We start from the raw sequence: 24,917 nt of genomic DNA on the forward strand, positions 1-24,917 counted from the left end.
ATGAATAGTATATCTGAAGCTGTGTGAGCCACCTGCTGCATGGATGTACATCTGGGGGACCACAGAGTCTCCAGTGGAGATGAGAGTTTAAACAGAAGGCAAAGGGAAGCCCTAGTGGCAAGGGGACCAGGACACAGACAACCTGACTGACTTGCAATGGAAAGAAGAACATAAGAATGGCCATACTGGGTCAGACCAAAGGTCCATCCAGCCCAGAATCCTGCCTACCGACAGTGGCCAATGCCAGGTGCCCCAGAAGGAGTGAACCTAACAGGCAATGATCAAGTGATCTCTCTCCTGCCGTCCATCTCCACCCTCTGGCAAACAGAGGCTAGGGACACCATTCCATACCCATCCTGGCTAATAGCCATTAATGGACTTAACCTCCATGAATGTATCTAGTTCTCTTTTAAATCCTGTTATAGTCCTAGCCTTCACAACCTCCTCAGGCAAGGAGTTCCACAGGTTGACCGTGCACTGTATGAAGAAGAACTTCCTTTTATTTGTTTTAAACCTGCTGCCCATTAATTTCATTTGGTGGCCCCTAGTTCTTATATTATGGGAACAAGTAAATAACTTTTCCTTATTCACTTTCTCCACACCACTCATGATTTTATATACCTCTATCATATCCCCCCTTGCAGAGAAAAGGAAAAGAGCAAAGCTAGTAGAACTTCAGTGTCCTGTCATGCTCAGAGGAGTCTTTACTGACCATCTCTGGGGGAAGGGAGCAAGGAAAGGCTTGAAGTTTGGCAAAGCAAAAGTAGGGCCTTCAGAGAAAAGCACAAAGCCAAGTGACGCTATGGCTCATGAGGAAGGGACCAGACAACAAATACTCAGCTGCTACAGCTAGCAACTCCAGTGTCAGACAGGAGGCAACTGCTAGGTGTAATATATCTTCACCGAAACAGATGTTTAATAGCAAAGCTGACCCCCCTCTAGCCCCTTAATATCCGCTCACCAAATGTCTGGATTATAGCCTAGAAGGATTGCTGACCTCTGTATCCTCTGAACATAACAGTGACAGTGAGGCAAGACACGCCGCTGCTTGTTTGTGCATATTGCTTTGACACAGGACAACCCTGCCCCAAGAGAGAGAGAGGACCAGATCTCTAGCTATTGTAAAACAGCATAGCTTCTGTTGTATTGGGTGCTCTACAGACATATAGAAAGTGACAGCCTCTGACCCAAAGAGCTTACAGCAAAGGTCAGCAGCCTTTCAGAAGTGGTGTGCCGAGTCTTCATTTATTCACTTTAATTTAAGGTTTCGCGTGCCAGTAATACATTTTAACGTTTTTAGAAGGTCTCTTTCTATACGTCTATAATATATAACTAAACTATTGTTGTATGTAAAGTAAATAAGGTTTTTAAAATGTTTAAGAAGCTTCATTTAAAATTAAATTAAAATGCAGAGCTCCCTGGACCGGTGGCCAGGACAGTGTGAGTGCCACTGAAAATCAGCTCACGTGCTGCCTTCGGCACATGTGCCATAGGTTGCCTACCCCTGGCTTACTATCTAAAAATACATGGACCAGTGTCCAAGCCATAAATTAATAAGGAGCACTGACACTATTACTCCCCTATATTCCAATGAAGGGGAAAAACCAAGATACCACTACCATCCTCTTCCTCTCCCCCCACAAAATACCACCCCCCAAAACCACCAATTGTTAAAACATAGGCTAACATTTCAAACATTTGCTGGAGAGTGAATATGGACAGTATGGCAATTGAGACTAAAGCCAAGAATCAGGATTCCCGGGTTCTATTTCCAACTCTCCCATTGATTTGTTTTGCAACCATAATAACCTTAACTCCCTTCACAAATATTCACATCCCCCCCTTATAAAGCATGTTAAGATCTGGGTGTGAAAAAGCACTGTATGGATGCTATGCAGTATTGTTTGTTATGAATGCACATGTTCAGATGATAAACAGGGGCTTTCTTTTCTACATTTGTGATTACGAAATGGGCTTTTTGATGCCAAGCACTCCAGGCGTCACATGATCATGGAGGTCTGTGTATGCATCTTAGTTTCTGCTTGCCGACATGCAGCTCATCTGTTGCACTCTGATTTTTATAGTATCATTTCCAAAGGTCATAGGCCAACGTTTCCTAGAGTGGCTAGAGATTTTAGGTGCTACAGCTTTTTAGGTGCCTAGCTTGAGACACCATAGGTCTGATTTTTTCAGGAGAACTGAGCAGCCACCACTCTAACTGAAGTCATTAACAGCTGTGGCTAATCAACACTTCTGCAGATGAGCCCCAGGGCTCCTAAAAGTTGAGGCATTCAAAATCAGTGGCCACTCTCTAGAAGGTTTTGGCCATAACAAGGGATTGGCCAGAGCCATCAGCTCAAATGTTCATAACTGGCTGCTGCTTCATCATGGGACAAACTTGAAGACTGGACCTAGTAAGTCAGCAGGAGTCAGTCAAGATGGCATTGACCTGGGTTCAGTGCTAGTTTGGCCAGTGACCTGCTGCATGATCTTGAGGAAGACACTTTCTCTTGGTGGCTCAGTTTCCCGATCAGTATCACACTTCTTATTTTACGGACTTTCCTTTTCAACATCAGAGGGGTAGCCGTGTTAGTCTGAATCTGTAAAAAAGCAACAGAGGGTCCTGTGGCACCTTTAAGACTAACAGAAGTATTGGGAACATAAGCAAGTGCATCTGAAGAAGTGAGGTTCTTACCCATGAAAGCTTATGCTCCCAATACTTCTGTTAGTCTTAAAGGTGCCACAGGACCCTCTGTTCCTTTTCAACAGTAGATCTCCAAGGGCTACATAAGAGCCAAACATTAGATCCAAAGCTTGAAGGAATCCTGCTCAGTGGGTCTGATTTGGGCCCTTCTAACTCTGGAAAACTTTCTACTTTCCCCTGTCCATGGTACCCTATACACATTTTTACAGTGGAAATGAAAGATCTGGAATGCCTTTGAAAGAAAGTATGTAAGGAGCCAGTTTCATCCTTGCTGTTAACTGAGCTACTTATTCTTCTTGAACCAAGTGTTTACAAATGGATGCAACAGACCTAGTGTCGTATCTTCAGTAGCTAGAGAGCAGAACTTGGATCCAATTTCCCCCCTGGAGCAACTATCTGTATCGACAAGCCTGGTCCCTCTTCTCTGCAGTGATTTAGTTTTCCAGACTTTTGTGCCACAATAAAGAAGACTGTATTATACACCAGTAAAGGGTAGAAAGGAGAAAAATGAGAATTTTCATTACTTTGACAAAGTACCTTCATAGCCTCATCTGATTCACAAAAGACCTTTTGGATTATCAGCCTACAGTGCATTCTGAACCGCAGGCAAATATGAAAAAGATGTCACGTATTAACATGGATCTTTATAAATATGCATGTAAAGGAAAAGAGAAAACCTTTAACCAGAGAGTGACTGTGGACATGTTCCCACCAAGACTGTGAATGAATTTTTCTATGAATTCTTTGCACGGTATTTACACTACTGGAGATAAGCTTCAGTGAGTCAAAACAATCCCCCACAAATTTCCTATTCTCCCTGACACATTTCTTTATTGAGAAACTAGGTCTTCTCATTAGATTCAATTAGTAACCTAGGTCTTATGCAGATCACACATTCCAGCTCTTTTTCTGTGTCCATTGGAGTTTGTTCCATCTGCTGAGTTTATTCCCTTGCCAAAAGTCAATTGCATTATCCTTCTAATCTCTTTATTTTCAGCTGGAGTTCTTACCCTGTGCTCCTTGAATGGGTTTGTAATTCTAGAACGAGGCAGGGGAAGAGTACATGCACACAGTAGAGGTGATAGCTATGCATTGTTGGCATCCAAACAGAAAGAGGATGTGATTTAGTTTTTGAGATTTTTGCACCATTGCATGTACCTTGTCAAAGTACGAAAATTCACATTTTTCTTCTTTCTGCTCGTTTCTGGTGCATAATACTCCTACCCCAGAACTGGAATGGAATCCATTGCATTTGTCTCATGAAAGTCTCAGAATGGGGCTAGGTTGCAACATCTGGTTCTGATGACTCACGTAAATGGACGGAGGTGACATTAGAGACTCCAAAGCCAATAGCGCCTGATGACTTTAACATCCACACGGATGTTGAATGCTTACAATCAGCTTGTACCAACTGTGCCAAAGTCAACCCAGGAATGTCATCTAGCCAGAGTTCAGAAACATGTAAGGGCCTCTACAGAAGCCTGCAAGTGCCATCTATACACATCTCCCCGCCATACATAATCCCAGGGACTAGACCACAAGCCTCATCCCTGACTACAGCATGGCCTGTTGACACTTTACAACTTCCATAGTTAGTATTTAACAGAATATGTTTAAGACTGGGGTTGCCCCAAAACTCTTGCATTCTGCTGGTCTCTCTGCCACCCATTATCTTAAGGTTCAAAGAACTCACAATAGATTGCCCCTGTTTGATTTCCATATCCTCAAAGTATGGCCCTATTGTTCCATCTCTCAGCCACCTTAAGGTGGTTATCAAAGGGAGATAGCTGCTGAAGCTACAGGTGAGAATAAGGGTCTTGAAGCTTGTCAGTCATAGAATATCAGGGTTGGAAGAGACCTCAGGAGATCATTTTGTCCAACCCTCTACTCAAAGCAAGACCAATCTCCAGCTAAATCCCCCAAATGGCCCCCTCAAGAATTGAACTCACAACCCTGGGTTTAGCAGGCTAATGCTCAAACCACTGAGCTATCCCTCCCTCCAGCTGTACAAATCCCTACTCCATACTTAATCTAGTGCCTCATTTGCTTTTTAATTAAGGATGGCCTTCCTATTCTTGGTGTAATTCCATTGTTCTGCTCTGTGTGTCTCTGCAAGGCACACAATCTGAAATACGTGAAACAGCATTTTCAAAGCCAGCGCTAATGACAGTACAGCTGCTCTCTGAAGTAACATCAGTGCTGCCTGCTTTCATTTCTATTTTCTTCCTCAAGCAATGAGATCTGACTGATACTGAGCTTTCATTGAAGCTGATTCATAGAGCAGACGGCTGTAGGGGATATTTGTGCTGTTTCCCCAAACCTCTTCCCTAGCCAATATGTTGCCGCATTTTCCGTTCAACAGCAATTTGCCATTGCTCTCAGGGACGTTCTCCTGACCTCCCTACAGAAATGAATATGTTATATACCAGCAAAAGTGACCTGAGATTTTTCCAAAAAGTTTGCAAACATCTCTGTTTTTTTGCACTCAGAATATTAGCTGTACTGAATGCCCTGCAGGCATTTTCGTCTTTAAAAGATTCTGACTGTTAAAATAAATCCCAACTGAGTAGATGCAAGGCATATCACTAGAGGTTATTTTAGAGGGGCGAAAGAAAAGAAAATGAAGTGTTTTTGCTTTCAATTTTACACATCACTTTCTGTCACAGAACTTACATGCTGCAGTGCAACGTATTACACAGGTGCACAGAAGCCACGGACAATTTTAAAGTGATATGTGACAGATACAGATTTAACAAGATTTAAAAAGGTTATTTTCAGCAGCGGCACACTGTACTGTACTAACTATAACAGATTTTTACTGCCAAAATTTCATGCCTATTCAGTGGATCAGATTTGTGGGCAGGAGCTAAGTAAAGCAGTTAGTATAAGAGGATTCACTTTAGCTCCAAAACATGTATGTGATAATACAGTCCGATTTGTGTACCCATTTAATTATGGATTTTTGTTTGTTTTGCATCATGGTTCCTATATCATCTACAACTCAAGATCTGTGCAAATACTATTATCTAACTCATTTGTATAAAGCAGCTGCAGCCCACAGCTGATCCCTAACAAGTTCATGCTCATCTGCTGATCCTGCTGTTCAATTATTGCAGTCAGACACTTTTTTTGTTTGCAAATATTCTGTCCAGAGTTTTGAGTTTCCCGCCCTTGCTCTGCTTCAGTTCTTGAGCCAGGGTTTTTAAACCTAGCCTGTTAATTTTCCCATCATAGTTAATTATACTGGTAGAAAAAGTGAGGATTAGCTGTTCTTATTTGAGGTAGGCAATTAGTAGCAGTCCCATTTTATAGACAGGAAAATGGAGGTAGAGTTTTAGGCCAAGATTTTCCAAGTGGCCTTATACTTTTGGGTATTTAAACCCAGATACTTGGAGCCTGATTCTCAGAAGTGCTAAATGCATATGGCTTCAGCTGAAGTCAATGGTACCTACCAATGCTGAACACCTCTGAAAATCAGCCCCTAGATGTCCCAAGTTGGGCACCCAACAGTTGGCAGAACTCAGAATTTAGCGGCCACTTATGCCTTTTGGCAAGTCACTTAAGCCAACATTGTATCAGGCCCTATGGGGGTCAGTGTCACAACCAGAATTGGAATTCAACTTCCTGCCTCCCTGGGCTGTAGAGAACCTTCTGCCTCTACTCATTACTCTGTGAAATGTTCCACTGTTTACGTGCTGTTTGCTGGCTCATAGCTACATCAGAGAGTCCAAGGAGAAGGAGATCATCATTGGCAGACAGCCTGGAAGCCTGATAGATTCACTCCATGTTCCTCCATTCCACCTTTGAAAATAACAGTTAGTCCCCTCCTCACAGCTGCTATCAGACAAAATAGACCTCATGCTTTCCCAGGTCATCCGTCAATTCCTTTACAAGGGGTAATGTTTGCCCAGGTAACTTCCTCATTCACAGGAATTTCTTTGAATTGACAGCTCTGCAGAAAGGCTTTAATTCTCTCAGCCCTGCTTTCAGAAAGTTTGTCGATGCATTTCTACATCTTGCTGTAATGCCAGCACTGTCCTCTAATTCTCCACCCCCTCTGATGATGTTCCATGTGTCCTCTTCCCTTTGATGTGATACTTTAAAATCCCTAGGAATCTGACTGCCAAAATGAAAGTCCTTGGTGGTCTCCATAGAAGCATCATCTCATCTCCGTTTTTAGGCGTCTCTGCTTGGGGTGTAGTGATTTTTGGGGAGTGGGCATTTATTGTTCTTTTTTTCCTGGAGGATGCTGTCAGCTTTGGTAGGACTAAAATTTCAACCCATCTTGACATATTAAAGGATTTGCCATCAGAATTTGAGGGAAAGGATGGTTCAGATGGTAGGCGCTAACGTCGGTCATGCGAGACCCAGGTTCAAGTCCGATTTGTCATTGACTGTGTGACTTTGGGCAACTCCCAGACTCTGTAGGCCAGGGGTTAAGTACCTAAATACCGTAATAAATCTGTGCCTCAGTAGTCTTATCTGTAAAATGGGGATAATAGCATTTCCTTGCCTTACAACTACATTGTGAGGATAACTACAGTAATGATTGTGAGATGCTCAGATACCATGGTAATGGTGTTTTACATATAAGTATGACTCTTAAAACCCATTTCTTTTGCAGAAGATCACTTTTACCTGGGTTGATGAGAGTGGCCAGGAGAAAACAGATTGCTTTTGGTAAATAATTCCTAACTACATTTTCCCCAAAAATCATAAGGAAGAGGGTTTTAATTTATGCTGACCATTAACGGTATATCTCCAGTGGAGTTGGATGCAAGCCTCCCAGCCTGGATAGGGAGATTTGCACTAGCTCCGCTCAAGCTAACCTGCTCAAAATAGCAGCATGAACATTGCAACATGGGCAGTGGCTCAGGCTAGCCATCCGAGCTCAGACCCAGGGGCTCAGGTGGGCTTGGGCTCAGGTGGCTAGCCCAAGCCTCCATCTGTGTCACAATGCCCATGCTGCTATTTTTACCACACTAGCTCAAGCCAAGCTATTGCCACTCTGTCTATCCGGGCTGAGTGGCTTGCCTCCAGCTGCATTGTAGACATACCGTGATAGCCGCCAGGGGTAGAAGATGCAGCCTAGGATCCGTGTGAAGTAGGGACACATCCTGGTCTTGCCTCCTTTTTTTCTTTTCTTGCAACACGGGCAGCAGGGGAGGGTAGGATGCATCTGAACCCTTATAGCAGCTCTACTGGAGTACAGAAACACTCTGGAATTGGGATGACCCTCCCTGGGCCAGCGAGGCTGGCTTCTCAGCCAAATTATGCCAGTGGGCTGGTGCAACACAGTGCACTGCAGCTGCACTACTGTGGGTGATCTGGCTTCAGAAGCAAAGTCCTCTGGCAGTGCCCAGCCAAGGCCAGGATCTAGGGATTCCTTCTTCCCAGTGCTGACCCCCTTCCCCAAAAAGAGGAGGGGTGACTCTGCTCAGAGAGCAGAAGGGGAGCTGGATGAGGAATCAGCATAGCAGAACCTTGATTAGAGCGGAGAGAAGCTTCACTTAGCAGAGTGAGCTGGCCCTATCCCCTGCCCTTTCTAGTCTGTATCCTGTAGCCCTGTAGACTGAGTGTCTAGCTGCTGTAATCCTGCTGGGCCCTTTTTGACTCCCAGCTAGTTCTGTGGTGTGTGTGGATGTTCTGGTCGGAGGGCTGCTGTGGGTGCCTGCTGAACCACAAAGCTTAGAAGAAAGCCTGGTTAAGTGACCTTCTCCAGCCCCCAGCCAACACAGCTTTGTTTCTCTCGCAAATCTCAACTCTATTATCCTAAGTGTAAGTCTTTGCTGCAGTGTAAGCCCACGCTCAAGCCTGGGCTCAAGGCTACAACTTCCCTCCCCCCGCCCCCATTGCATCTATACTACAGTTGCGCTAACCCTGGACTCAGGGTTCCAGGACCTTGCAGGACTGGGGGATCCATTCTGAAGTCAGGCCAGGACCCGGGGTCCGAGCCCTGTTGCTTAGCAATGTAGCCGCAGCCCTGCTTGACTCAAGTTCCTGGAGCCATCTGGAAGTACCCCACGATTCCATGGGACAACTTCTGTCGTCCTCTCTAGCCCAACAATCTTCAATCTACACTGTTAAAAATGGAAGCCCCCCGCACACACACTTGGCAAACAGCAGCAGCGCAGGTCAGCATTTAACCCATTCTCTCCTGATCACCAATCTGTAAGCACGCTGTCAGAGCCTCCTGGGTCTGCAATGGAGAGCGAACCCATCAAGCCTTTTGCAAAGTGAGGTGCTTCCTGGTAATGTGCAGGGCGGGCAGTAAAGTCTTCCCACAGTGCACCATGTTCCTACTGCTAGAGTGGCCACATGTCGGAGGGGTGGGGCGCTCAGGCCTCAGGGATATGGTTACTTTGACTCGGGTCTGCACACTGCGAGTGTGGATACCGGAGCCCTAGGTTTAAGCACGGGTCAGAAAATGTTTAACCTTGGATTAAAATACAATGTAGACGCTCAAGTCCAGGGTTCCCTAACACAGACCAGCTGACTCGAGTCCCACTAATCCTGGGCTTATGTTGCAGTGTAGACATTACTGTAATAGTTAGGAATTCTCCTATGGCCCTTAGTCCAGATTCACCAGTAGCCTCTGGCTACTTTGCAATGCTCCAGCAGGTTAAACCGTGTTTACAGCTGCTCCATACGGCAAATGGCACAAAGCAGCTAGAACATATGGCCCCTTCTGTCCTATGATCAGTTTAATTCTGTTACCCCTACAAATACCTCTTTGGATTCCTTTAACTCCATCCTCTCCATCCATGGCCTTTACACACTTCGTGTTACATTCTTGTAGAACAAGTGCTCAATGGTGCTGGAACAATTTGTATGGTGGGGGTGCTGAGAGCCATTGAACCAAACTACAAACCCTAGATCTAATGGAAATAACTTCAAGCCAGAGGGTGCAGAAGCACCTCCAGCACCTCTAGTTCCAGCACCTATGCAACTGCTATCTTTTGCTCTACATGGTGTTCAGATTGACAATAAAAACTGATGAAGACATGATGATAAAGGAGCTACACAGAGGCTTACAATGACTAATTAAACATGTCAAGGGTGACAAATTACGTCAAATTACAGCCAGATGAATCTATCGCCTTTCAAAGAATCTGCAAGATCATCCATGAATTCATTATTACACATTTGACATTCAGATGATTCACAAGATTATCCCAGCTACTTGTGTGCAGACGGCGTGTTGCATTTTAGAGAGAGGCCTAATAAAGCCCACGTTGCTACATGACTCAAACGTACCTTGTTAAAGTGCTTTTAAAAGCCAAACAGTCAAAAGAGGGGGCTTTATGGCTAAGAAAAAGTGATGTCACACACCGATTTAAAAGTGTATAAGGATTCAGAAGAGGGATTTCAAAGGTGCAATCAGTTACTGACTTAATTGCAAGTCAGTCATAGAATAATAGAACCATAGAGTTAGAAGGGACCACAAGGGTCATCTAGTCTAACGCCCTGCCAAGATGCAGGGTTTGTTGTATCTAAACCATCCAAGACAGATGGCTACCCAGCCTCTTTTTGAAAACCTCCAATGAAAGAGCTTACATGACTTCCCTAGGCAGTTTGTTCCCTTGTCCTACTGTTCTTACAGTTAGGAAGTTTTTCCTGAGTTTTAATCTAAATCTGCTCTGCTGTAGTTTGAACCCATTGCCTCTTGTTTTGCTCTCTGTGGCAAGAGAGAACAACTTTTTTATGGTGGCCTTTAAAGTATTTGAAGATTGCTATTATATCCACCCATAATCTCCTCTTTTCCAAACTAAACATGCCTAGTTCCTTCAGCCTTTGCTCATATGGCTTGCGTTCCATCCCTTTGATCATCTTTGTCGCTCGCCTCTGGATCCTTTCCAGTTTCTCTACATCCTTTCTATACATTGGTGACTCAAATTGGACACAGCTGAGGCCTAACGAAGTGCCGAGTTGAGTGGTACTATCATCTCCCATGACTTGCATGCTATACCTCTGTGAATGCAACCCAACATTTTATTTGCTTTTTTCAATAGCACCGCATTGCTGACTCATGTAGCGATTGTGATCCACCACTACTCCAAGATCCTTCCCAGCAGTGCTGCTGCTGAGCCAGTTATCCCCCAGTCTGTATTTGTGCATTTTGGTTCAAACAATGCAAACCAAAAAATGTAGCCTCAGTTCCCGATTGCAGGCAGTAACCGTTTTATTAGCCATATGGGAGGAATAAAGGTTTATCCAGATTTACTGTTTCCTCTATGATTGCTGTTTGCACATTGAAGAGTCTTCAAACTTCTCACTTAGCTGCATATTATGACAGTGATGGCCCTCTCATTTTGCTTGCTGAATTCCAGCACATCCCATGACAGCAGGGGGGGTCAAACTGAAAGCAGGTGTGACAGCAGGCTGTGCGGGTGGGTGGACAAAGGAGTTGGAACAGAGCTAAGGTTAATGAACCTCAAAATATTCAGAAAAATGATTGGAAATCCTACTCAATTATGCTCCCTAGGTGAAATTTACCCCTGTGCACAGGGCCAGCACAAATTTGCACCACCTAAGTCCTCAAAATAGAACTTCAGTGGTGCATAGGTCTTGTACTGGCTCTCTGCACAGGGGGGAATTGCACCCCATATGTATTCAGAGTCAGAGCTGGCTACTTCACTGACAGAAATAAGTGTCTTTTTTCCCTTAATTTAGGCCTGTTCTACACTTGCGGGGGGGGGGGGGGGGGAGGGAGGGATCGACCTAAGATACGCAACTTCAGCATAGTTGAAGTCAACGTATCTTAGGTTGACTTACCTCGCGTCCTCGCAGCGTGGGGTCGACTGCTGCCGCCCCCCCATCGACTCCGCTTCCGCCTCTCACCATGGTGTAGTACAGGAGTCGACGGCAGAACAATTGGGGATCTATTTATCGTGTCTATACTAGACACAATAAATCGATCCCCGATAGATCGATCACTACCCGCCAATCCGGCAGGTAATGTAGATGTACCCTTAGTCCTGCAGAGCCAGTACAGCAACAACAGAAGGAACTGCAGGATTTTATTTTTTAAAAAACTTTTCCTTACAGGTCAGGTTTTCAACTTGTTTGTTGGTTTGTTTTTTACATTTTTGTTGCTCTCCTCTGGACTCTCTCCAATTTTTTCCACATCTTTCTTAAAGTGTGGCACCCAGAACCAGACCCTGTACTCCAGCTGATTCCTCACAGTGCCTAGTAGAAAGAGACAATTACTTCCCATCTCTTACATACAACACTCCTGTTAATACAAAAAAAGAACAGGAGTACTTGTGGGATTTGAGCATAAGCTTTCGTGGCTACAGCCCACTTCATCGGATGCATAGAATGGAACATATAGTGAGGAGATATATATACACATACAGAGAACATGAAAAGGTGGGAGTTGTTCTACCAACTCTAAGAGGCTAATTAATTAAGAGAAAAAACTTTTGTAGTGATAATCAAGATAGCCCATTACAGACAGTTTGACAAGAGGTGTGAGAATACTTAACATGGGGAAATAGATTCAATGTGTGTAATGGCTCAGCCATTCCCAGTCTCTATTCAAGCCTAAATTGATAGTATCTAATTTGCATATTAATTCAAGTTCAGCAGTTTCTGGTTAATACAGCCTGGAGTGACATCAACCTTTTCACAACTACATCACACTGTTGACTCGTATTCAATTTGTGATCCACTGTAACCTCCCAGTCCTATTCAGCAGTACTGCCCCCTAGCCAGTTATTCCCCATTTTGTAGTTGTGCATTTGATTTTTCCTTCCTAGAGGTAGTACTTTGCATTTGTCTTTATTGACTTTCATCTTGTTGATTTCAGTCCAATTCTCCAATTTGTCAAGGTCCTTTTGAATTCTAATCCTGTCCTCCAAAGTGCTTGCAACCCCTACCAGCTTGGCAAATTTTATAAACGTACTCTCCACTCCATTATCCAAGTAACTGAAAATATTGAATAGTGACAGACCCCTATGGAACCCCACTAAATACATCCCTCCAATCTGACAGCGAACCATTGATAACTGCTTTATGAGTGCAGTCTTTCAACCAGTTTTGCATCTACCTCAGAGTAATTTCATCTAGACCATATTTCCCTAGTTTGCTTATGAGAATGTCACATGGGACTGTGTCAAAAGCCTTACTAAAATCAAGATACATCACATCTACAACTTCCCCCAATCCACTAAGCCAGTGGCCCTGTCAAAGAAGAACCACTAACCTAAACCTAAAGAAGCAGCTGCAGACAGAGGTGTCAGGTATACATACTTCACAAGAAGTTACCTGCACAGTCATTGATGGCTCTGCAGTTCTTTGGATAATACATTGGCTAGTACATAGTATCGTCAAGGAATTTGTGACCAATTTCAGAGTCTCATTGAACACCTGCTAGCAGCAGGTGGTATATACCTTGTCTTTGAGGGGTACAAAAACTTCAGCACAAAGAGTGTCACAAGACAGAATTACGGGAACAAGCAAAGTGCATCAGTTGCGTACAAATACACAGAAATTTGTTAGGTTAGGTTGTTTTGCCATGGTTTGCTCTTAGCAAATACATGTTGGCTATTACTTATAACCCTGTTATACTCTAGGTGCTTACAAATTGGGCTTGCTTCATCAGCTATGAATGCAGAAAAAATTGCTTGAGCCCTGGCACCTCTTTCATTACAAATTAAGCACTACGTGGACCCCATCTCTTCCAGCAGACCTCCTTCCCAAAACAGCATCCCATGGTTCAGGAAGCCAAAGCCCTCCCATCAACACCATCTTGCAGCCGTGTGTCCCTGCTTGGACCCTTACCCTCAACTGGGTAAGCCACCTGCACCCCCAACCCTTTCATGCTCACTCCCAGAGCCTTGTAGTCACAGCTGATTGGCTCAGGGTCATAGCAGGCAGTATCATCAGTGCCCATGTGGATGTGTAGCATGGAGTAGTGGCTAGAGGGATGGATGAACCTCAGCAACCTTTCTGTAATGTCTCAGCCATGGGCTCCAGGTAAGCACACATCTCCCAGGATGTCAGGTCAGCAGATGGATGCCTCTGACCACCTCAGAAGGGAGTCCCTGACCACCAGCACCCTACATTGCCTCCTGTTGGGTGTGGTGGTCATGATCTTCCAGCCTTGGGGCCAGGTGGCAGTTCCTACTCAGCCACTGGGGTCTGCTCCTGTCCTCCTGTTGCCAGTACAACATACCAGTTCTTCACCTCAGTGGACAGGGAACCTGATGGTGGGGGGCAGCACTGTCTAGTGCTCAAGTGAGCCAGCAACCAGTTTCCTCCCCATAGAGCAACCGATTCTCCTGTCTCCTCTGGTGCCACTGTAGTCCATCTGTGGTTAGCTAGCATCCTCTATCCCAGATGTTTCCAGGTGCATCCTGCCAATAAAATCCTCGCTCTCCTGGAGGCTACGCAGATGGGCCACCTCCTCCTGCAGCTCTTACCTGCTTCCAGAGGGACTCCACCAACAGACACCTTTCTCACAAGATGGTTCCCCCAGCCTGGCTTTCATTGGTGGGGGCATGCAGGTTGCATTCCCAGCAAGTCGAAACAAGGACCTGGGCAGAAACCTCTAGAGTCAGGAAGCCTGTCTGGCCAGGACCCCCACAGGTGCAGTCAGAGGAAGAGCTAGCAGTGATATTGGCAATGTGCCATTTTCCTCCCATTGCGGGTTCTTCCTTGTAGAATATCTGGAAGTTAAGTGAGGGGAGGGGAAACCTACCTCCCTGCCTTCCTCCACTGGTGAACTAGGCTGGCTCTTTGCAAACTGACTGCTGAAGACCTAGATTGCACACTTCGGTATAAAGTCCCCTAGCCTGCAAGCAGGCCCAGGAAAACCCATGAGAATTTTAACACTGTTTTCAACACACCAGAATTAGAATCCAAATTATTGTCACATGCAATCATTGCCACCTCACCTCTTTTCCAGACCAATAAACCGAAACACTGATCTGAGTTCAGAGCCTGGAGACTGCCTGCTACAAACCTGTAGCCGTGCTGAAAACTGTCCATTGACGCCACATACTTATCCCCTACTCTTTCCTTTCGTCTCAGCCAGTTTCTAGTTCATGGTGGTAGTTTACTTCTCACCCTCTGATGTCATTTCCTTAATAGTTGTTTCTGAGGGACTTTGTCAAAGACTTTTTAAAAAGACCAAATAAACTGTATTAACTAGTGAGTAAAGGAGAACCAGGGTTTTCTTAGTTCACGTAATAGATTAAAAAGGCATGATTTTTCTAGGCAGGAGCCATCCTGGCTTGTCCTTTCCTAGCTCGGTGTTTATAATTCTGTCTGTAATTATCATTTCAACTAATTTACCTGGTATTGAATTCCGTCACTGGAAGAATTTGAAACTGGAATCTGGGAAACGACCCTGCAGATAGCAAGCGCTACTGTGCTCCCAGTTGCATAGAAATGAAATGCTGCACAGCACCAGACTTGTGCAGCAGGTTCTTACCAAAAATCTAAAGGGAGGTAGCTGTGTAGCCCTTGCAATGCTTCTGCCCAATCCTATGTAGTGCTGAGTGGTCTCAATTCCCTTAAATTTGGCAGCGGTTAAGAATGCACTCATTCCCTTTCAGGAGCAGGCCCCCTATCTGCTGTAACAATTAGCTCCGAGCCTTGCTGTAACACTGTGGCACTGGAAGATATTTTCCACGGGAGATGATAATCAGCCTGATTTTTTCAGAGCACCTGCAGCTCCTGTTAACTTATACTAGAAATTTGACACCTCTGAAAAAAACAGACAAAATACACCTCTACCCCGATATAACGCGACCTGATATAACAAGAATTTGGATATAACACTGTAAAGCAGTGCTCCGAGGGGGCGGGGCTGCGCACTCCAGTGGATCAAAGCAAGTGTGATATAACGCGGTAAGATTTTTTGGCTCCTGAGGACAGCGTTATATCGAGATAGAGGTGTATTTGCAAGTAAAAGAATTTTTTTAAAGCGACTTGCACAATCCAGTTTCAGATTCTGTATACCTAAATTCTATTATGTGTGAATTTTACATAAACATCTTAGCTTGTAAAATGTTTGCTGATTGATTGGTGCATAGGGTTTGTTCATTCTTTAGAAGGCAATTTCGCATCCTCTGGCAAGTGTGTTATAGAAATTATTTACAGAGGGCACATTTTGAAATAGATTGAACAGCTTTTTGTAAAGCAATGTTCTTGTGAATAACTTGATGGCTAATACGCCAAGCATCCTTTAGATTACATATCCAAGTTAAATAATAAATTTGTTAGTCTCTAAGATGCCACAAGTACTCCTATATCCAAGTTACTGACAGAGATGAATCACTCCACTTGGGGAATATAAACCATATTCAATTCTGTATGTATTTATTTCCCCCCCTGCCTCTACTGAAAATAAGTTGATTTCAAGTGTGTTTTCCTCAGCCCCTGCTTTGCTGAGACTACATAGCTGTCACTGGTTGTGTCGATCTTATAGGGTATGTGGAATTCCGGTAAATGTTTTCACCCTTGATGCATGGGCTATCTTTAGGTTTGCGGTTTGAATGGGAAGCATTTGTCCTAGCCCTTACTGGAATGAGATACTTAATTTAACCCACGCTATAAGCTCTTGTCTTGAAACACTAAACAACACTCAAAATTGATTCCTCAAGCACACAGGTCTGGAGTGAAATACCTGGCTAAAGTAGTTGAATGTTTTCATCCACCCACCATTTCATCTAATTACTGATGTTAGATCCAAGAGCAAGATAACAAGTGATTTTACAGCGTTATCCATGTTTCTCGACCGAAGGAAAAAAAGAAACAGAGGCTACCCTGAATCCACATTCCAAAGAACAATAACTCATGTGAGATTTGGCATCAACAAACTAATCAGATAATTCACTGCCCTCAGCATCTTATTCTGTAATACTGCGGCCTTTACTATATTTGCCTATTGTCATTGCAGATTTCCTTGATCAGTATCTCTTTTTCCCTCAACTCATACGTTATCTTTGAACTGCCTGAGCCCAATTCTTGTGAGATGCAGCACCTAAGAACATACATACTGATGCCACATGCACTAGATTTTCTGTACATTAAATTTAATTTGTTATTTAGCAAGCTACAAGGTACAATTTTCAACAGCACCTTAAGAGCCCAAGAGCCTTTTTGGAAAGTGATTTAGGTACTTGAGAGCCTAAGGTTATGTCTACACTAACACTTTTGTCAGTATAAATTATGTTGCTCAGGACAGGGTGTGAAAAAACGCACCCCTGAGCGACATAAGTTACCCTGACAGAAGCGCCGGAGTGGACAGCATTAAGTCAGCAGGAGACACTCTCCTGCTGACATAGCTACCACCACTCATTGGGAGTGGTTTAATTGCATCAATGGGAGAGCTCTCTCCTGTCGGCATAGACCGGCTACACGAGAGATCTTACAGCGGCACAGAACAGTGGCAGATTTAGAGTTAGTGGGGCCCTGTGCGCAGCTTTGTTTTTCCCCCCTCCCCACCCAGGACCCAGCCAAGAAAAAGAACATTCTCTTTTATCCCCCCCCCCACCCTATTTTTCATTCTTTTTTTCTTCATCCTCCTCCTATATTATAAGTAATGGGAAGTAATAGAAAATAAAGCGAGGTACCTTGATTAGGGCAGAGAATTGAGGTGCAGGAGCGAGTGCGGCTCTGGAAGGAAGTTTGGGTGTGGGCTCTGGGCTGGGGCAGGGGGTTGGGGTGCTGGAGGGGGCAGGGGAGCAGCGCTTACTTAGGGTTGCGTGGCTCCCAAAGCGATCAGCACACACACACTCCTCCAGCAGTGGCTCCTAGGCAGGGGGAGTCCAAGGGGTCTCCACGTGCTGCTGCCTGCAGGCACCACCCCCACAGCTCCCATTGGCTGCAGTTCACGGCCAATGAGAACTGCGGAGTCGGTGCTGGGGTGGGGGCAGCATGCGGACACACACACACGGGGCCGCAGGGACATGCCAGCTGTTTCCAGGGCAAAGCGGCGCGGAGGGAGGGAGGCAGAATGGGCAGGAAACCGCCTTAGCCCTGCTGATGGCAGTCTCTGCGCACCCCTTACGGGGAGGGGGCAGCAGGTCTCGGTGCACTGCTCCGTACACTGCCTCCCACTCCCACCAGGGGTGTACAGAGATGTGCCAGCTGCCAGCCACTTCCGGGAGCAGCGTGGGGCACCAGCCACGGCATGCAGGCAGCCTGCCTGTCTGTCTGAGCCCTGCTGTACTGCTGGCTGGGACTCGGGGGCAGGGTGTCAGATATTTGTCCTGCATTTTGGGGGGCCCGTGCCACCCCACAGTTTGTTTCATGGTAAATCCACTCCTGGCACAGATGTATCAGTACAGCTGTGCTGCTCTGAGTTCTCAAGTGTAGACATCGCCTGAGTCTCATTACAAGTCAATGGGATGCAGGCTGCTAAGTCACTTAGGAACTCTTGAAATTTAGATCCACTGTCTGAGTGCTAGATTAAGCAACTGACAAGACCCCATGATTGTTTACAGTGTTGTTTTAGCCGTGTTGGTCCCAGGATATGAAAGAGACAAGGTGGGTGAGGTGATATCTTTTATTGGACCAACTTCTGTGGGTGGCAGAGACATGCTCTTCTTCAGGACGTGAACATGAGCTCTGCAGAGCTCCAAAACTTGTCTTTCACCAACAAAAGTGGGTCCAGAAATAATTCTATAGTATCTGTGTGTGTGAAAGTCTGGAATGTTAATTCATCAGATGTTCATCCCCAGGCCTCCGATAACCGACTTGTTTTCCATTAACTGAAAATACTCATTGGCAAGTAGTGCGGATTTTCCAGTTTTCTTTAGGAAGGTTCTCTTTACAAACTAGTTATCCTTGCAGTCAATGGGTATTTGAGAACGGTGCACTAACTGAAAAATCAAGCTACTAATAGAGCATCACATTTATAATGCTTTGTAGCCCATATGATCTCTTTCCACAGTGATGCTGTGTAGGTACAACACCCCTGAAATACAGATACTGCTGGGATGGAAGGGAACCACGAACTACATATTTGGGGAGGGAGGAATTAGAGCAAAGATCTCAGGGCAAACAAAACCCATCTACTTTTATGGAAAATGCGATGGGATCTTCATTTTCAATGCAGAGCAACTATGATCTTAAGACAGTGCTTTTCAGCCTGTGGTCCACAGACGCCAGGGGGGCCACAGACTATGGTTGTCATTACCATAGATGGATGATTTTTCAACATGTGATTCATGGACCCCTAAAGGTCCACACACTAAGATTTCCAAAGGGGTCCGCACCCTCTGTTCAAAATTTTTTAGCTGTCTGCAAATGAAAAAAGGTTGAAAACCACTGCCTTAGGATAATGTTTTCCTAATTGCAGGTGGCGTTACCATTTGGGGTTTGATTCTCCTCTTATTTCCACCAGCGTAACTCCATTGAGTTCAGCGGAGTTACTTTGGATTTACTCCAGGGTAAGTGAGAGGAGAATCAGGCTCACTCTCTCAAGCCCAGCATGATAAAGAGATTAAACTTGTCAATGACTTCCCGTCCCCTCGTCATTAAAAACAAGCTAACAAATCTTAAACTACATTTCACAAGCTGTAGATGAATGAGTAATGACATCACTGTCAACTGCCTTCAGAAATTTCCATTAACAGTTTGCATTTCACTTTTCAAGTCAGTCTAATTCTAACACGTTAGCCAACATGCCCTCAGCAAAAAAATTCTTACTCGATCTCATTTCTAATTACTGCAGAACATGCAGATGAGGAAAAAGAACAGAAAGAGGGGAATTCTAGAACATCACTCTATATATTTTGAATTTTAGATATCGAGTGTCAGCAAAGAACCACGACATTTTCTAGGAGGTACCAACAAATAAAATGCATCATCCTTTTAGAAAGGAGTAAACTGAGGCAGAGAAAGGCTCTGATTTGCCCTCAGTCACAGAGCAAGTCAGTGAAAAGATCTGCTAAAGAGCAGCAAAACCCAATTCAGCCCCAGAAGTCCTAACCTCTAGTCCTTTTCTTTGACCACTAGATCACAATTCATCCCTCCACTGACCTGTGTTTAAACCCCAAGTGCCAGTCTGGACATTTGCTTCCTTGCCTCAGCACCACATTGGCTGGTTGCTGAATTTGTGTTCTGAGAACAAAATGTAAGCGAGATGCTGGTATGTGCTGGCAAGCCACAGAGAAAACAGGTGTATCCATCACTCACTATAAGCTGTACAAATCACAGGACAAACAGAACAGTGATAGATAATAGCATTTTCCATCCCCAACTTTGTAATAAAAGTAACATTATTTCAACAACCCAGTTGCCTTCAGTCAACACATTTGTACCCTGCTCTAAAATTTGCACAAGTCTGTCTCAGAACAATATAAAGCAGGAAATATTGAACAGAACCTTTTCCAGACAGAGGGTTAAATGCTGGAGGTCTTTACACAGGCTATCTCCAACAGGAAAATGGTTAAGATCTATCGTATCTGGCCCATAGATATCTCATCCATGTTCAACTATAAATATATCTCAGGTAATTGGATTTTACCATGCTGTTTTAAATATAGATTTTAGTCTAAAATGGGGAAATCAGGAAAATTAATTTAGACAGTGAGTGAAATTGTAGAGGGCAAGACTATAGATTTCCTCTGATTAAAAAAAAAAAGAAAATAGCCACAGGCTTCTCTGGGACACAATTAAAACAGACCCTTTTCATTAAGCTAACAGCATTTTCCTGAAGAGAATTATCGGCCGGGGTGGGGGAGGGAGGTATCTGTTATCTCGAGTGCTGTTTTTAAAAACGGGCCATTATCTCTCTTGCAATATTTGGGTGGGGGGAGGGGGGAAAGAGAGCAACAGAATGCTAAGGCTGCAGAAGGAACTCCAGCCGTGGTTCTCGACTGGGGTACCTGTACCCCTGGCCGTACACAGAGGTCTTCCATCAACTCATCTAGATATTTGCCTAGTTTTACAACAGGCTACAGAAAATGCACTAGGGAAATCAGTACAAAAGTAAAATGTTATACAATGACTTGTTTATACTGCTCTATATACTATGCATTGAAATGTAAGTACAATATTTATATTCCAGTTGATTTATTTTATAATTATATGGTAACAATCAGCAATTTTTCAGTAACACTGTGGCTGTCACACTTTCGTATTTTTAGCTCTGATTTTGTAAGCAAGTCGTTTTTAAGTGAGGTGAAAGGTGGGGCACACAAGACAAATCAGACTCCTGAAAGGTTGAGAGCTACTGAACTACAGAACTTTATCATATAAAGTGTGAGAGCCCCAAACGCTAGGGAACTGAATAATAAATACTCTTATTGTTTTCATGTCCCATGGGCCAGCTCTTTTGCATACCCTGATGTCCCCCCTCTCCCAGATCCATCCAGAGCCTCAAAACTGGATTGCTGCAGAATTATAGCCAGGCAGGTTGGACTGGGGTCTTTATAGTCTAGTGCCTGCAACCTTATGTTTTATGACCTGTTGACTAAAGAGGAGCAAGGACCAGGTTAAAAAAAATCCACCCATCTGAAAACAGATGTGGTGGTGACTGTTGCCTGTAGTTGGGAACCCTACCAGTGCAACTCTTGGGCCCGTTCCTACCACCACCCCACTCACGCAGCCCTTCTGGCTCATGCTCCCAACTGGCCTCACCTGTCCACGGCGATGGCCGTCATGGAGTAGATGCTGGCAAACACGGCGGCGATGGGGAAGAAGTTGTGGAACTTGCAGTAGACCAGCCCATAGTACCACTCGTTGTGGATGGCATAGGTGAAATTGACGACGGTGTTAAAGGCGGCCATGGAGGCTTCTGCAAAAGCCAGGTTCACCAGGAAATAATTGGTCACCGTCCTCATCCTCTTGTGGGCTAGGATGATCCACATCACAACGATATTCCCCACCACCGCCACGATCACAATGAGAGAGTAGGCGACAGCCCAGAGGGTGATCTGCCAAGCGGGCTGCGCGAACTGGTTGGCATCGGATTCATTGGCAGACCTGTTGTGGGACAACAGATAGTCTATGTTCTCCTCCACATACAAGTCATCATCCATCTTCCCCTCTCTCCTCCGCTCCAAGAAAATGCGGTGTGTGGGGGAGAGTCCTCCTCGGCCAGCAGTGCTAGAGCCAGGTGGCAACTGGTCATGAAGGTTTGGGTTAGGTGGGGCGAGGGGGAGTCGTCTACAGCTGTGGCACATCTGTAATTGTGAGGCACATCTGTGAATTCTGTCTCTGGAGCCTGCTCCGTGGCTCGATTGTTCTTCAAAGGAACCCGGACAGCTATATCAGTCACTGCTCAAGCTACAGCTATGTGCAGGGAGAGGTGGTGGAGTTGTTTCTCCCCCCTTCCCCCCCCCCAGCCTTTCGGGGAGAAAGTAAAGCCACCCCGGTGTAAACTTCTCTGCACCGATCACAGCCCGCGCAGCAGCTGTCAGCCCAAGGTGACTCCAGGCGCAGATCGGGAGATCTCCTCGCTTCTCATCCCCTCGCCCTCCGAGTCCCAGCGCCGGGCTGGGCTTGAGAGGGGTTTTATATAGGCACCGCTGACACGTCAGGGGAGCTGGGCAGAGCCGGCGCTCAGAACCCTCCCTCCCAGCTGCGGCGCAGCAGCTGGGCAGATGTGGCCGCGCGGGCATCACCTCTGGGGGGGACCTTCCCCGCAGCCAGCCAGGCAAGGGGAAAAGCTCGCTCGACCAGGATCCTGCTGGAGGCGTCAGGATCTGGGGACCCGGGACCCGAGTATTGCTGAATCGGGGTGCCGCGGAGCCGGTTCTTGCAGCGCTTGGACTGGGTGGTTTCGATGCAGTTTGGAGGCAGCTGGCTTCGGGAGGCTGAAATCGGTTCCTTCCTCCGGCTAATCCTTGGAGGAAGAGACCGGGTTCAGCCTCGTGCTGCAGCAACTGGGCAGAGGTGGCTGTTGGTGCCTAAATCTGGTCCCTGCCCGTGCCACCCTCTCCGGGGTAGCAGTAGTCAGCGGTGCAACAGCTGGCCAGATGTGACCGCCATGGGCAGCCCTGGCGGGCGGGACCCTCCCAGGTTGATCTCGTGGCTGGGGGGACAGAAGCGGAGGCTGCCGCTCTGGAACTGGCAGTGTCTGGGCTGGAGGTGCCTGAGCCTGCCTAACAGGGAAATAACCTCCTCCCCCCGCCCCCCTAATACAGACAACAGGCAGCTTTTCCGCCTTGTTCTCCTGCAGACACTTCCCGGAGCTGACTTTTCCCAGCTCAGTTTGGAAAATGCCATTTCAAGGGGCCAATAATGAACACCATGCGGCTTGGGGGTGGGGGGAAGTGGAGGGAGAGATTCCCTGTGCCCTGGGGGGCGAGGGAGACGTGCACATACATCGGTTGTTCTGTGCACAGTGTGTCTGGGGAGGGGAGCTTCCTGCATTCACCTCTGTGCAGGCTGGATGGGAGGTTTGCAGGCTATGCAGGGAGTGAGCTTTGTGCATCAATCTGCCCCCAAAGGAGGGGTCTGGGTAGGGCACATGGTGTCCCTCTCTGGTGGCTGCCTGGGCAAGTGCCTCTCTTTGCACTGTGCGCAGCGGAGATAGGTTGTGCACCTGGATATTTCAGCAGCATGCCGGTCTCAGTCATAGAATATCAGGGTTGGAAGGGATCTTAGGAGGTCATCTAGTCCAACCCCCTGCTCAAAGCAGGACCAACCCCTAATTCAATCATCCCAGCCAGGGCTTTGTCAAGCCTGACCTTAAAAACCTCTAAGGAAGGAGATTCCACCACCTCCCTAGGGAACCCATTCCAGTGCTTCACCACCCTCCTAGTGAAAAAGTTTTTCCTAATATCCAACCTAAACCTCCCCCACTGCAACTTGAGACCATTGTTCCATCATCTGGTACCACTGAGAACAGTCTAGATCCATCCTCTTTGGAACCCCCTTTCTCGTAGTTGAAAGCAGCTATCAAATCCCGCCTCGTTTTTCTCTTCTGCAGACTAAATTGTCATCTGGGACTCCTTTGTGATTCTGGCAGTGGATATTTGATAGGTGGCTCTCTGGGGAGTGGGTAGAATTCCAGGAGTGGGTGTAGCCCACATAACCTGCTGCCCAGTGGGGATTGCACATGCATCACTGCTTGATCTGTATCATTCCATAGTTCATAGAATATATCAGAGTTGGAAGGGACCTCAGGAGGTATCTAGTCCAACCCCCACCCCCCCGCTCAAAGCAGGACCAATCCCCAGACAGATTTTTGCCCCAGATCCCTAAGTGGTCCCCTCAAGAATTGAGCTCACAACCCTCGGTTTAGCAGGCCAATGCTCAAACCACTGAGCTATTCCTCTCCCCTGTATGGGGGTCTTGATGCTGGGAATGGACACTGTATGTGCCCGGTGCGTAGGTGATTGGGCGTGTTGCACTTACCTGTGCAGAGCTTCTGCAAGGGTGTTGTTACTCTCCCCATCTGACAGTGGTTAATGTACACGCATCTGTGGGCTGTAACCCACACTTTAGATGCACGTACAGATTCTGCAGCTTTTCCTCATGTGCAACTGGTTTTAATGGACCAAATTTAGGCTTCCGGTGTTTTTGATAGGACCTTTGCTTGTGTTGCTTGCCCAGTGCCATGCTATGGAGGATGTACCATAAACACCTTTCTGTTGTGCCCTCCCTCTACCTTGCCACCCACTTGGGTATATAATGTAGATTGGCTTCAGCTACGACTCTGATCCAAATTTTCCCCCAGTCTGCTGAAGTTATCTGGAGATTTGCCCTGGTATTTTACATGAGTGACCCTTTCTGTATCTGCTTTGATGCTGCCTGGTCTAGGCCACATACCTGGGTGTGATGGGGGAAGCTTGCAGCTAGACATTGCCCGTATGGGTATGGATGCTTGTTGAACTCACCAGCTGTGCCTATGGCAGCAGACGCTTATCACCCCTGCTCCAGGCTCTTGTACCAGAAGCACTGCGATGGCAAAGGATACTTAATGGGGAGCTTTTCCAACTAGTGTGAATCTGGCTCACATCATATGGTGATGTCCAGCTGTTATCATCAGACAGCTGTTTGGTGGCCTGTGTGAGATGTTCACAGTGGAGAAGTGTCCTTAGCATTGTTCCCCTCATTAGTAGCCTCAGTTTGCCATCCCTAATGTAGAGGCAGCTCAGGATCCAGGTGCACTGAGTAGGGTAGTGTGGGGTAGCTTACACTGCCTCTGATGTGCCCCCAAGTAAATAGAAGATTTGGGGGAAATTCAAGCCTGGTGTAAGCAGGTAGAATTCCACCAGGGTGGCATTTTGCTCGCTGTCTCCGG

General features: G+C 46.0%; 2 protein-coding genes across 2 annotated transcripts in view; one reads left to right on the plus strand and one right to left on the minus strand.

Annotated features, from left to right (window-relative positions):
• Nucleotides 1-22,133, minus strand: part of TACR1 (tachykinin receptor 1) — a 99,033-nt gene extending 76,900 nt beyond the window's left edge. Inside the window, exon 1 of the mRNA XM_054019373.1 lies at nt 21,305-22,133. Within this exon, the coding sequence (XP_053875348.1) occupies nt 21,305-21,849 (545 nt within the window). The 5' untranslated portion in view covers nt 21,850-22,133. The remainder of the gene's footprint in view (nt 1-21,304) is intronic.
• Nucleotides 1-24,917, plus strand: part of LOC128832223 (tetraspanin-15-like) — a 527,474-nt gene that overhangs the window by 163,868 nt on the left and 338,689 nt on the right. The window lies entirely within an intron of this gene.

Source organism: Malaclemys terrapin, chromosome 2 (assembly GCF_027887155.1).
Source record: "Malaclemys terrapin pileata isolate rMalTer1 chromosome 2, rMalTer1.hap1, whole genome shotgun sequence".
Lineage (NCBI taxonomy): Eukaryota > Metazoa > Chordata > Testudines > Emydidae > Malaclemys > Malaclemys terrapin.